Genomic DNA, 13,244 nt, shown 5'->3' with positions numbered 1-13,244 from the left:
TCAGGTGGATGTGGCCAGTTGTGCCCACAGAGCATATACTTTTTGTGCCAAACACCATCCGCACCACCCTAGTTATGGCCCTGTGTAAAACCATCCTTAACCCCTTCGGTGGTATGCACGGAAATCTTCCAGGCTAGCCTGCTCTGACAGGGCTGGCTAGCCTGGAAGATTTCCATGCATACTACCTGCCGAGATCCTGGGGACTACTGTGCAGCGTGCACGGCCCCGGGTATCAGCATACTCCATTATGGAGTTTAGCCCGCCCCCTGGACTCCTATTGCCCAAGGGGCGGGCTTAGATGTAAAATGGCTTATGCTGATTCCTGGGCAATGCACCATCCCTCGCCCCCCCTGCACCCCCCCCCCCACTCCCACTTTATATTTAAAAACACCCTTCCCCCCGCCACTGAAAGGGTTATTCACCAAATTATTGTCACTTTTACAGGTACAAACATCAGCTGTTTTCTTTCTTTGCAGGCTCTTCTCTCATAGTTCCTACCTTGGTGACTGGCAGGGTGATGTTTTGAGTATTCTTCTCAAGGGAGCTCCAGTGCAACCATTAAGTCATTTCACCAGAGCCTTTTTTCCTCTTCTTTTGAAGATCACCCTATACACCTTTAAAGTGCAGTCAACTTTCATTCTGGTCTCTTCTCATCTTCCTTGACAATTTTACTACCTGGATCCTTCACTTTCTCTCTTTAGGCCTTTCATACCTGGGTGAATTTATTATACCCATTGAGATTTCCATAGATTATGCTGCTTCTAAACATCTGTTTCTCACTTTATCTTATCAATGGATCTCCTTCTCTTTTCATTCCAATGGCCACACTTCCAGTGGCCACACTTCTCTTTTTCCACTGCTGCTAATTTCAAGAATTTCTATTTCTTTCTTTTTCACAATCACCTCATATCCCACTCTTTCCCATTTTCTTGTTCCACCACACCCTCTGTCAAGACAACCCTCAGTGCAACGTGGACATAATGCTTCTTCCTCCTCAATGGGCTAGGCTTCTTTCCCCCTTCTAAGCCCTTTCCTGCCCTGCCTCTTTCTCTCTCCAAACAGTCAAATATAAAATAATCTTCCAATCCTCAAGCCCCTAACACCTCTTCACCACCATCTGTTCCCTCCTCTGCTAACCCCTTCTGTCCTCAACTCCTCTCTCACTGCCCTTGATTTTATTACTTATTTGTATTCCAAAATTGCTACTGTCCATCAGGACATATCCTCTTCCTGCTACTCCCCACCTTTTAATGCTTGCCAGCAATCCCTTTCCTCTTTCTCCCCCAACAATGGTGAAGAAATCTGTTATCTCCACTGATACTCCGCCATTTCCCCTGCCCCTTGACCCTATTCCCTCATACCTCCTCAGCTTTTTCTCTTTTGGGCTTGTTCCAACTTTACCCACCTCTTTAACCAAAGTCACTTAAGACCTACTGACCATTAAATATAAGGGTTAATCCACACAGGAAAAAGAGAAAATTAAGGTGCACACTCTAAATACTAAACAATGCTAATCAGAATAAATATAATAAACTCTGCTATATATCAAAGAAAATTTGATGTGCTTAGCATAATTTTAAAATATGGGCCCATCAACCACGAACAGGTCATCTGGTGGCTCCCCAACACTGAGGTTCAAATCTAGGGCGTGGGACCCACCAGGCGAGCACAAGCCAACTGCCCCAAGGCATCATACTGGTTGAGAGGTTTAAGTATTAAATGTTCCTCATCTTGGAGGCTCCAAATCTCATATTCATACCCTTGTCAGCTCCCATCTCGACTAATGCAACTTAATACTCTCTGGTCTTCCTTTCTCTTGCCTCTCCCCTCTATCCTCTATGCTACTGCTTTTCCTGTCTTTCTATCTTGAAACTCTGGTTTCACCTTTACTCTCCTTCAACCCATTCATTGGCTTCCCTTCCTGTAAAGAGTCTAGTTTATGGTCCACACTTTTACATTCAAAGCACTTAATTGCTTCTCTCTCACCAACATCCCTGAATTCATCACAGTCTATGCTTCCTCTCCCCTCCTCCACACCCTTTCATTAAAGCTCACCAGAGATCCTCACACTCTTAAGTCATGGTCTTTCTTCTTCCTACTTCCTCTTCTTTTCCCTGTTCATCACCCAGATTATAAGATCTCACAAGCAGGGACCTCCATCCTCTTGGTTCACACCCTGCACCATCCTTGTCTCCAGTACTCGCCCAGTCACAGTCAGTGACTCTGCTGTTTTCTGTATGCCCTTGCCAGAACACTGGGACAATCACTGTGAGTTTTCTCCCCTTTCGCTATCTGTTTGTAACTTTTTATATTGTTTTGTTTGTTTGTATCAATTATATTTTTCCTGCAAAGTGCTAAGAAAAAGTCAGTTATTGAATTAAAGATAATAAAAAAGAAGAGTTTTTGAGAAAAAGATGGCAGGAGCACTAGGCACCTGTTCTGTAAATTGTGTTAACAACTCAAAATGGTAGCAGGAATGAAAGCACCAATCTCAAACTGCTCAGAGCCCCCCAGTCTTCATCTGGGTCTATAAAAAAAATTAAAACAAAAAGGGGCTTGAGAGTGAGGACTACCACCTTTTACTAAATGTAGGACAACTTTAAGTGACAGCATACAGCATAACTTATTGCTTTGAATAAAATATATGAAAAGAAGCTTATACTGTATATTTGGCACACAAAAGTAAATAGCTCATTTTTAAGCATTTGAAGGAAGAGGCACAGTCACATTTTCATTTAATATTTACGTTATGAAGGATATCCAGGTCCATAATTACGTATTGATTTCTGAGCTTCTATAACCTTTTCTTTTTATGCTGCTTAGCTGGTCTCAGCAGGAAAAAATGAACTATTCACAGCAAATCTATTTGTCAAAATATGATGTACAAGAGGGAAAAAAAAAGTACTTTTTGAATTATGATGTTGGATTGGATGATGTGTGGATTTCTTGTTGAAAGCCATGAAGAAACAGAAAAATATATAGTAATGTAGTTTTCTTTCTGTGTCGTTTACATCTAAAAAAAAAATTGGGAGAAATGTTACCATTGGATCACAATGCAGCAGGGGTCCCTGTGACAACCAAAACCTATCAACTTATCAACACTGAACAAAATAGCTTTCTACAAATCTAGTGAAGGAGCCTTCTGTCATCACAAGGTGTGATTGCACTGAAATCAGTAGCACATAGGGGATTCTGTCTTTTATTTTAAGTTTTGTCGGTTCAGAACTTACACCTGTTTTCTTATACAGCTACAAAATTATGTTGTTTTTTCATGGTGTAACTCCAGAATACTAATTTGCAAGTATCATTTTTGTCCTCTCAAGTGTAGTTAAGAATAAACACAGACATTCTGCCAATAACATTTATTAAAAATTCAGCAAGGCAGCTGGGTGAAACACAATGATACATATTTTATCTTGGGGAACTATACAGGTCCCTCAGCTTACAGATGTCAAATATAGTTACATTATGATAGACACGTTCTGCCTAAGAAACTGATGCATGTGCTCCAGCGAAGCATTTATTCCTTTTTCTTACATCTCTCAGTAAATGTGTTAGTTTTAACATTTTGTTAATTTGACCTGTTAAGTTCCCCAGGGTCCTTCTGTTCTAATATAATTTTCTAGCTCAAAAAGCTTATAGCAACTGATGTGCTTCTTCCTTCAAGCATTATTATTGAAAAAATAAAATGTGATTTAATTTATTGTTTCAGCACCACTTATTAGAAAATGGTAATCATTGTTAGTACAGAAAGGGAAGTGCTGTGGCTTGTTGTTCTCTTCCCAGCATGCTGCTGTCATCCATAAAATAACACTAAATTAAATGTCCTATTTGTAAGTAAACGCAAAAGTCAAGTACTCATATTTGCAAATATATAAAACTACTGCATTATATATTATTGGAAGGCAATTTTATTTAGTCTTTATTTGTTGACAGCAACATTGTGAGTGCAAGGATCGGTACAGGGGTTGTGGCCCTGTCATCGATGGGCGTGCATAGACCTGAAAAGTACTAGACTGCCCCACCCCCCGGTATCCTCCAGTTACCCTTTACACTGCTACATGCATCACTGTGAGCATGGTATCCATTCACCACTCAATGGGACATACTTCTCAAATGCCAATCAGATTAAGACAATGCAGCCACGACTGTGAGCCCCCAAATCAGCATTCTTGCAGAAATTGTGGTTGCTGGGTTGACATGCTAGGGGATTGTTGTGTTTCTTTTCTTTTGAAGTTCATGAAAATATATCATAATTAATGTAATTTCTAATGTTTTTTCATTAGGCCACTGACCAGAGACATTATAGTGGTTAGCCTCAAAATGTCCCGGTAGGGGTGTCTTTGTATATTAATCCAACTGTTTTCCCATAAAAGAGGAAGCAAATGCACATAAATTCTGTAGGTTTAATATATGTTGAAAAAATAATGAATTAAATTTGCACTTCAATTCAGTTTTTTCTGGATAAAAGACCATTACTTTTATTTAATATAAGTAGATAAAGTCAACCTTTCTGTCAAACTTGACAGTTGTTAACGCCCCCTTGCCCTAGGACCCGCCCCCTTTTAATATTAAATGATAGTGTTTTATATCGCTTAATATAAAATTAATATAAAATTTATAGTGTTCGATATTAAACCGTATTAAAAATTGTCGCGTAACACCAGTCGCAGAGTGTCGCGCAACACCCCGTCGCAGAATGTCACATATGACACACACTTTAAAATACATCTTTTTTTTTTTTTTTTTTTGTAACACAAAATGTTCTTACATTCCAGCAGCTGAAACTTCATGAGTCACACATGTTACAGTTTTAAAAAGGATAATCACTAATGACCATGACCATTCTTAGAAGCAAGGGTTCATCACACATGGCACTAATTTAAAAGGTCATTTTAAAATGTCACAAAGGTCATTTTAAATGTCACAGAAACCCCTCAGAAGCCACGATGTACAATTTAACCATGACAATTCTTAGAAGCAAGGGTTCATCACACATGGCACTAATTTAAAAGATCATTTTAAAATGTCACAAAGGTCATTTTAAATGTCACAGAAACCCCTCAGAAGCCACGATGTACAATTTAACCATGACCATTCTTAGAAGCAAGGGTTCATCACACATGGCACTAATTAAAAGATCATTTTAAAATGTCACAAAGGTCATTTTAAATGTCACAGAAACCCCTCAGAAGCACGATGTGCAAATTTGACCATGACCATTGCTTATAATTTGACCATGACCATTTTCGATTGTTATCTCTGTAGAGGAACATTAGCACCACCTACAGGTTTATGTGTTAACTCAAATCGGATTTTTCCAACTTTTGGATTCATTACATACCATAATGAGATATCATGGTGATGGGTCCTAATCAAATCAGTAAGCCCGTGTATATTTATGGAATCATAAAATAATTTTGTATTCATGTACAAAGACAATATTTTTTGTAATTTTAGCTACAAATCAGTAAGCCAGTGTATATTTATGGAATCATAAAATAATTTTGTATTCATGCACATTAGTTCATAAGAACTTCTGTATAATGCTTTTTATAAATTCATTTTATTATTAAATAATTTATGCGCTTTTTATGAGCCTCATATTCTACAGTATAAGATATACCCATTTGGAATGACTTCCATTCAATCTATACAAGTAGTTTAGACCACTCAGGATTTTTATTTTTTTTATTTATTTATTTATTTTTTTTCTTCTGTATATATAATATAAATGTATTTGGTATGCGTTTGATGCACTGTGTATGACATTTAAGAAACAGCTAAAAGATTCTATCTTTATTGTAACTGAAAATATTTATCACATTTACTAAATTATAGACTAGAATTTATATATTTAAAAGTCCCGCCCAAGCATCTTGGAAATGTGGGACGGCGTACCACAGGTTGGTGGGGGCCATATGGCTCACAGCCAGTGTTATAAGAACAGACCACATCACTGAAGTGCACTGAGAAGAAATTTCAACTGAAGCCGCACAGCTATACACACTTGAAGTTATAATGGTAAGTGTTGTTGTTATTATTATTATTATTATTATTATCATAATTATTATTATTATTATTATATTTATACATATTGCATTTTTTTTTTTTTTTATTTTTTTTTTTTTATTTATTTTACAAATATGGCTCTGAATGCTGTTTAAATATGTTGTTTCTATGCCACGATATACACACTGTTACACGATTCTGTCCTGCCATTGCATCCTTTGTTTTTAGGCATACATGTATAATATGTTAATATTTCAAACCTATTGTACAAAGCGCATTATGCACTCATATGTGAAATGCATCGCTAAACAGCAACATCAATGTGGGTATACCACATTGATGTAGTTGTTTAGCGATGCATTGTAACACATAGAACATATAGTTTTAATAATGTGGCTGTCTGAATGTTATTTAAATATGTGGTAATAGCGACATCTAGTGGTTCATTTTGGGAATGCGCCAACACAATATTTCAACTAAAATTAACCGTCTCTCATTTTCAGAGACAGACAATGCAGAACATCAACAACAAAAATACTTTCATGGTTAGAAACAGATCTTCTTCTTCTGATGATGATGATGCTTTGCCAAGTTATCAAACCTCTCAAAGTAAGCTATGTCTATAAAGGACATTGACGCGTTTTTATTTATATTTCAAGTTTAAATAGTATGAAATTATAGTCAAGGTCTACAATTTGTTCATTTTTAAAAGTTTAAATAGTATGAACGTACAACAGTCTGGATACATTGATAAGTAATTATTAAATAGTAATTATTAAATAATTATTATTTTCTCATTTTTATTTCCCACGATTTGACAGTAATCACAAATACAGAGAATCTCGATTTGTCTGTTGATAGTCCCTTTGGCTTAGACTTCAGCGCTATACCGGATTTTAATAATATTTTGGAATTGGCGCCAGATTGTGAGTAACATGATATCTTTATTTATTTTTCATTTTATTTTTTATTTTTCCACGGCTAAAGAATTAAAAATAAACCTTGTACAGTTGTGCTGATTTGTTGTCAACTGTACACACTTTATATTCTCAGTAATGAATCGCTTTTTCATGTTATTCTAATTTTATACCGTATGTAATATTTTTTATTTTTTTTTATTTTTATTTTTCATTTTTCACCGGCTAAAGATGCCACAAAAATGGATGATGCGACGGCTGATGTTATTCTACGGGATATATTGAACAAACCTGATTATTGTCACAACACATCTATACAGAACAGCAATGTTGTTGATGAGCAACCGTTTTTCCCACACGCGACAGGGGGTCGTGCTAAAACATTCGAATATAAAGCAGGTGTGTAATCAAGCACTGTTATATGGTATATTGTTATGCGTTGATTTAAATGCTGATTTTCAGGCAGCGTTGTTTATATTTATTTTATAATATATGTATTACAGATGACGCTGTAGCAATGCGTTATGCGCCGACGATACCATCAGGATGTGATACAGTAGCGCAAATACCCCGTCTTAGTACAAGCGGGAAAATATCAAAACGCACAACCGCCGCTGAAACGGAAAGCCATCAATTCGCAGCAGCAGGTGTGTAATCAAACACTGTTATATGGTATATTGTTATGCGGTGATTTAAATACTGATTTACATGCAGAGTCGTTTATATTTATTTTATAATATATGTATTACAGATGATGCTGTAGCAAGACGCTATGCTCCTTTGATACCAACAGTCAGTGATACATGCGCGCAGATACACAGACCTAGTACAAGCGGGAAAATATCAAAACGCACAACCGCCGCTGAAGCGGAGAACCATCAATTCGTAACGCCGGCAATTGTACATAAGGACGTTGCTAGGTCATCAGTTATGGCTGTGCATAACGGCTGTATCGTCCCGAACAAACGAAAGCCAGCTCGACCAAGAACGAATGAGAGAAGTCATAATTCAACATTTACAGATCTGAAAAGAAAATTGTCATATTCCGAAAATGATAAGCCGCAACGGAGAAGGATCGCGTTACAAACTGTATCATGCGTAAGTAATGATGTTGCTGTAACATCAAAACACACAGCGTTTAACACTGCAGACCGGGATGTCGCTGGTAATACAAAGACTGTAAAGGTTAAGAGGGCATCGCGTCTCTCAAGAAGTAATGTTAAGCAATTGTCGCAATCCGCTGTAATCACAATTCCAGATACACAGGTTTGTTCTGAAACAGAAACAAGACACATAGCAGGCATTGGTTTGTTATCAAATATTGACTCAAGAAGTAATGTTAAGCAATTGTCGCAATCCGATGTCATCACTATTACCGATACACAGGATTGCTCTGAAACAGAAACAAGACACATAGCCGGTAATCCTGTGATATCAGATATTGATGACATAAATGGGCAAGAGCTTATTACAAACTGTGTAGAGTCAACGACACAAGATCCGCAGAATAGTTCTGATGAAGTATTATCAGCCGTTGCAGGAATACCTGGTGATACTACAACGGTTGATTGTGTAACATCAATGCCCAATATTTTTACAACGACAGCCCTGGTACACGCATCGGCTGATGCTTGTGTACCGGCGCGAGGGCTAGCGCCCGACATAGTTGATGAATGTCAAAATTCAGAACAATTAGGCCAAGACGCTGAAATACAATTTTACGCGCTGTTGGGTAAGATACGGGAAGATGTTGAGAACATGGGCGTAAAAGCCGGATACTTGTTAAAACACATTAAAGGTGTGTGCCACGGTAGTAAATGTAAACAAGACATTGTTAAAGAAGTTGTTGAGACGTATATGAATGTCATGTCAAAATACATAGATCGGTCGGTTAAGACCACTGAATTTATTAAAGCCAACATACATCATTTTGCAGAAATAAATGAAACTGATCCGTGACTAGGCATGCTAGGCAATGGTTTGAAACGTGTTTTAAATTTAAATGACTGTAAAAAAAAACCACGAATTAAACCTTGTTTAACATACAAGATCTCACAGTTATTCCGACGCGCAAAGGTGAAACAGGCTGTAACAACATTAATCAGATCGAGAAAGCGCAAGCGGCACAGGGAACATGCGGTAGGTGGCCAATTGAGAAAACGCAAGCGGCACAGGGAACATGTGGTAGGCGGTCAGCACAGTGCGAGGCGTGTAGATTTAGATCAATCCCCACCCCATGCATTACCGAATGACGAATCACAGGCTGACAATATTGAGCGCGATGCAAGCCCCATATATGATGATGCAGGCCGTGTTGAGTCACCCGGTAATGACGAAGGTCGGCAACATGTATACTTAGAGGCAATTAACAGTTATGAACGACAACGACCGAATTTCAGAGCCGTTGAGTACCACAATCACTATCGGTTTGTTAATTTGGACAGGGTTACATCATTTGTAGAGGGGGTTCGAGCCATTCATACGGCTATACAGGCCATGCTCGATGGTGTCCTTGCGGGCGTGGATCCGGCCGACCGCGTTCAGCTTAGATTGGAGGGGGGTGGGTTACACAATGCCATCTATTCGCATCGTAAGCCGCAAGAAACATTAGACGCTGCCAGTTTTTTGAATCAGATTACAAACACGCTTCAAAGTAACGCTGAATTCTTATTATCCACAGGCTTAAGATTTGTGATCAGTATTTTTAAAAACAGGGCAGGGTCTGGTTTGACTGGGCGTAGTTTACAGCGCCTGCCCCAAAGTTTAATAATAGATAAAAGAAAGAGATATCTCTATGACTTCAGACGCGTAGGTAATAACCTGTGTTTGGCCGCTAGCGTCTGTAAACTTCTGGATAAAGGTAACAATGCCAATGATCATGTAATACAGGAGAGAGCGATCCAACTACATAAAGCTTTGAATCTGCCGCTTGATAAAGCGGTCAGCTTTAGCGATGTTGCAATTTTTGAAAATTATTTAAAAGTATCCATCAATCTCCTCTATTACAGTCAAGGGTCTTGGAAATACTACAGTGCAGACAGTCGTTACAAAGACACGATCTTTGTGCTATATCACGATTGTCACTTTTATGGGATACTCGATATCAAAGCGTTTCTTGGTGCCCGATATTACTGCGTCCGTTGTCATAGCGCTTACCATCATAGAAATAATCACGATTGTCTTTTCTTTTGTAAGGCTTGTCACAGGCCGGCTTGTATTGACGACGGTGTGACGGCTTTAAGGTGTTCGGTGTGTAGGGTATTTTGTCGATCAAACGAGTGTTTAGAGCTACACAAAGCTTTAGCTCTTGATCACAAAATATCCTGTCTTGAACATGTATATTGTGACAAGTGTTGTCTCTACAGGCGAACAGATCATAACTGCAGAGGCCTAAAGTGCCCCATTTGTAAGGTGTTCGTTGATGGGTTTTCGAACCATTTGTGCTATATACAAACCATCAAGCCGGAAGAGCCCACAAAGAAATACATCTTTTATGATTTTGAGTGTATGCAGGAGACGGGTGTGCACATACCAAACTACTGTTACGCTTTAACATTAACAGGTGAGAAAGACTGGGAGTTTAAGGGTGTTGCGTGTATCGAAGACTTTGTAAAGACGTTCATGAAACCAAAATTTGAGCATTACACATTCATAGCCCATAATGCAGGTCGCTATGATGCATATTTTGTGCTGCGCCAGCTGATTAAGGAGAAATTAAAGATTGAATTATTATCTAGAGGCGGCAACATAATGTGCATCACGGTAAAAGATTTGAAGATAAGATTTATCGACTCTTTCAATTTTTTACCCATGCGGCTTAGCAAGTTACCAAAGGCGATGGGGTTTGACGGTACCAAAGGTTATTTCCCACATTTTTTTAACACAGCTGATAACCAAAATTACATAGGAACTATGCCGTCAATAGAGTATTTTGGTCCACAATACATGATGCCTGATGAATTATCTGAGTTTACAGCTTGGTATAAACAGTGCGTACACAAACCGTTTAACTTTCAAAAAGAGCTCGTGCGATATTGTAAAGACGATGTGAAAATATTACAAAAAGCTTGTGATGCTTTCAGATCTGCTGTTATAGCCATGACAGAACAGGAGTTTCTAATAACAAAGAAAAAAAAAAAGGTTGTGGTTAAACGTCACATCGAGGCTTTTCAATTAGTCACGTTGGCGAGCGTATGCATGGCCATGTACCGGTGTAAATTTTTACAGGAAAAGACACTGGCGCTTGTACCGGGTGATAACTATCACAAGACGCAGAAGCGTTACTCAACGCCCGCCATACAGTGGTTAATGTACATAGAACACAAAGAAGGGGTGAGTATAAGACACGCTTTACAAGGGGGTGAGAAGAAAGTTGGTAAATACAGCCTGGATGGTTATGCCGTGATTAACGGAACACCCACTGCATTTGAATTCCAAGGTTGTTTTTACCACGGCTGTGGTGCTTGTTACAACGCCGATGATAAAAACAAACTGACTAAAACGACCTACGGTCAATTACACCACAAGACGCAGGTAAAGTTGCACTACCTTAAACGTTGTGGATTTCAGATACGTGAAATCTGGGGTTGTGAATGGAAGTCTATGCTAGATTCTGATGCGGATCTACAGGCTTTTCTGAAGGGTAAAGATTTACCCGAACCCTTGGAGCCACGTGATGCTCTTTATGGCGGGCGCACAAACGCCATAAAGCTGTATCACAAAACAGGCTGTGATGAAAAAATACACTATTTTGATTTCACCAGCCTCTATCCGTATGTTAATAAAACCAAAACGTATCCTATACAGCACCCACGCATTATTTATAAGGACTTTGGTGATGTCACAAAGTATTTCGGTTTTGCCAGGGTTAAAGTTTACCCACCTCGTGGCCTATTCTTTCCGGTTCTGCCGGTTAAAATGGGCGGCAAGTTAATGTTTCCATTATGTCGCACATGCGCTGAGTCTGGACAGACTGAGCCGTGCGTTCATGATTCAGAAAAACGTGCGCTCATCGGTACATGGTGTACCGTGGAACTAAACTTGGCTGTAGAAATGGGTTACAAGGTATGTAAAATCTATGAGGTGTGGCATTTTGATGAGAGATCTGACAAATTGTTTTCAGGCTACATTAAAACGCACCTCAGGGATAAACAAGAGGCCTCTGGTTATCCCGAATGGTGTACAGACGCCGAGAAACGCCAAGAGTATATAGACGCCTATCAAAAAAATGAAGGCGTGTCTTTACGACCCGAACACATAGAAATCAACCCCGCTAAAAGACAAATTTCAAAATTGTTTTTAAATTCCTTATGGGGTAAATTTGGTCAACGTAGCAACATGCCCAATACGTGTCTAGTGACTGACCCCGACAAACTTTTTGAATACGCGTTCTTACCGTACTATGACGTGTCCGCTTTGGATTTTATTGACGATGATACAGTTATGGTAAATTGGAAGTATTCCAAAGATCATTACACCAGGGGTGCAATTTCAAATGTAACTATAGCCATCTTTACAACGGCTTATGCACGTGTTGAACTGTACAAACTACTGTATAGATTACAAGATAGATGTCTTTATCACGACACCGATTCTGTAATTTTTGTCAGTAGACCCGGTGACTGGAGCCCGCCATTGGGTGATTATTTAGGTGAGTTGACCAGCGAACTGCCCACAGGCACACATATAACAGAATTTGTCTCAGCCGGTCCCAAGTCATACGGCTATCGACTAAACAACGGAAAGACCTGTTTAAAAGTTAAAGGTATAACGCTCAATGTTGATAATGCGCAGCACGTTAACTTTGACAGCCTGAAAGAACTGGTCTTAGATTATCCTTTAAACCCCGAAGGCGATGACCAGAAAAAGGTTGTGATCCGTCAACCCGGTATAGTACGTGTGAAAAAGTGCTGGCAGATAGAGACGCGTACTTTGCAGAAGACGCAAAGGTGTGTTTATACTAAACGGTCTCTTACGGACAACTTCACAACACTGCCGTTCGGCTATTAAGATGGACACCAGATTTCAACACCCTTTCTCATGTATTTTAGCGGGGCCGTCCAATTCGGGTAAAAGTTATTTTGTCAAAACGCTGTTGCAACACGCTGCAACACATATGACTCATGTACCTGATAATGTTGTTTGGTTTTACACCTGTTGGCAACCTATATACGACCAACTTCTGCGTGATTACCCCGGTACGCGCTTTATAGAGGGGTTACCAGAGTCTTTTAGCGATGATCAACTTTTTCCCCCTGATAAGGTTAATTTAACAGTGATTGATGATTTGATGGACGCGGCAAGTAATAATTCTGA

At 39.0% G+C, this 13,244-nt stretch overlaps 1 protein-coding gene across 1 annotated transcript; it reads left to right on the top strand.

Moving 5' to 3' along the window:
* Nucleotides 1-7,166: 7,166 nt before the first annotated feature.
* Nucleotides 7,167-9,419, top strand: LOC135053343 (uncharacterized). The gene is made up of 3 exons (XM_063957476.1): nt 7,167-7,328; nt 7,433-7,576; nt 7,681-9,419. The coding sequence occupies exons 1-3, from the start codon at nt 7,172-7,174 to the stop codon at nt 8,886-8,888; spliced, it is 1,509 nt and encodes a 502-aa protein (XP_063813546.1). The 5' UTR covers nt 7,167-7,171; the 3' UTR covers nt 8,889-9,419.
* The last annotated feature ends 3,825 nt before the right edge of the window (nt 9,420-13,244 follow it).

This window comes from Pseudophryne corroboree, chromosome 1, assembly GCF_028390025.1.
Source record: "Pseudophryne corroboree isolate aPseCor3 chromosome 1, aPseCor3.hap2, whole genome shotgun sequence".
Classification (NCBI taxonomy): Eukaryota; Metazoa; Chordata; class Amphibia; order Anura; family Myobatrachidae; genus Pseudophryne; species Pseudophryne corroboree.
Note: the sequence above shows the minus strand (reverse complement) of the source record. Positions and strands in the feature narration are given on the sequence as shown.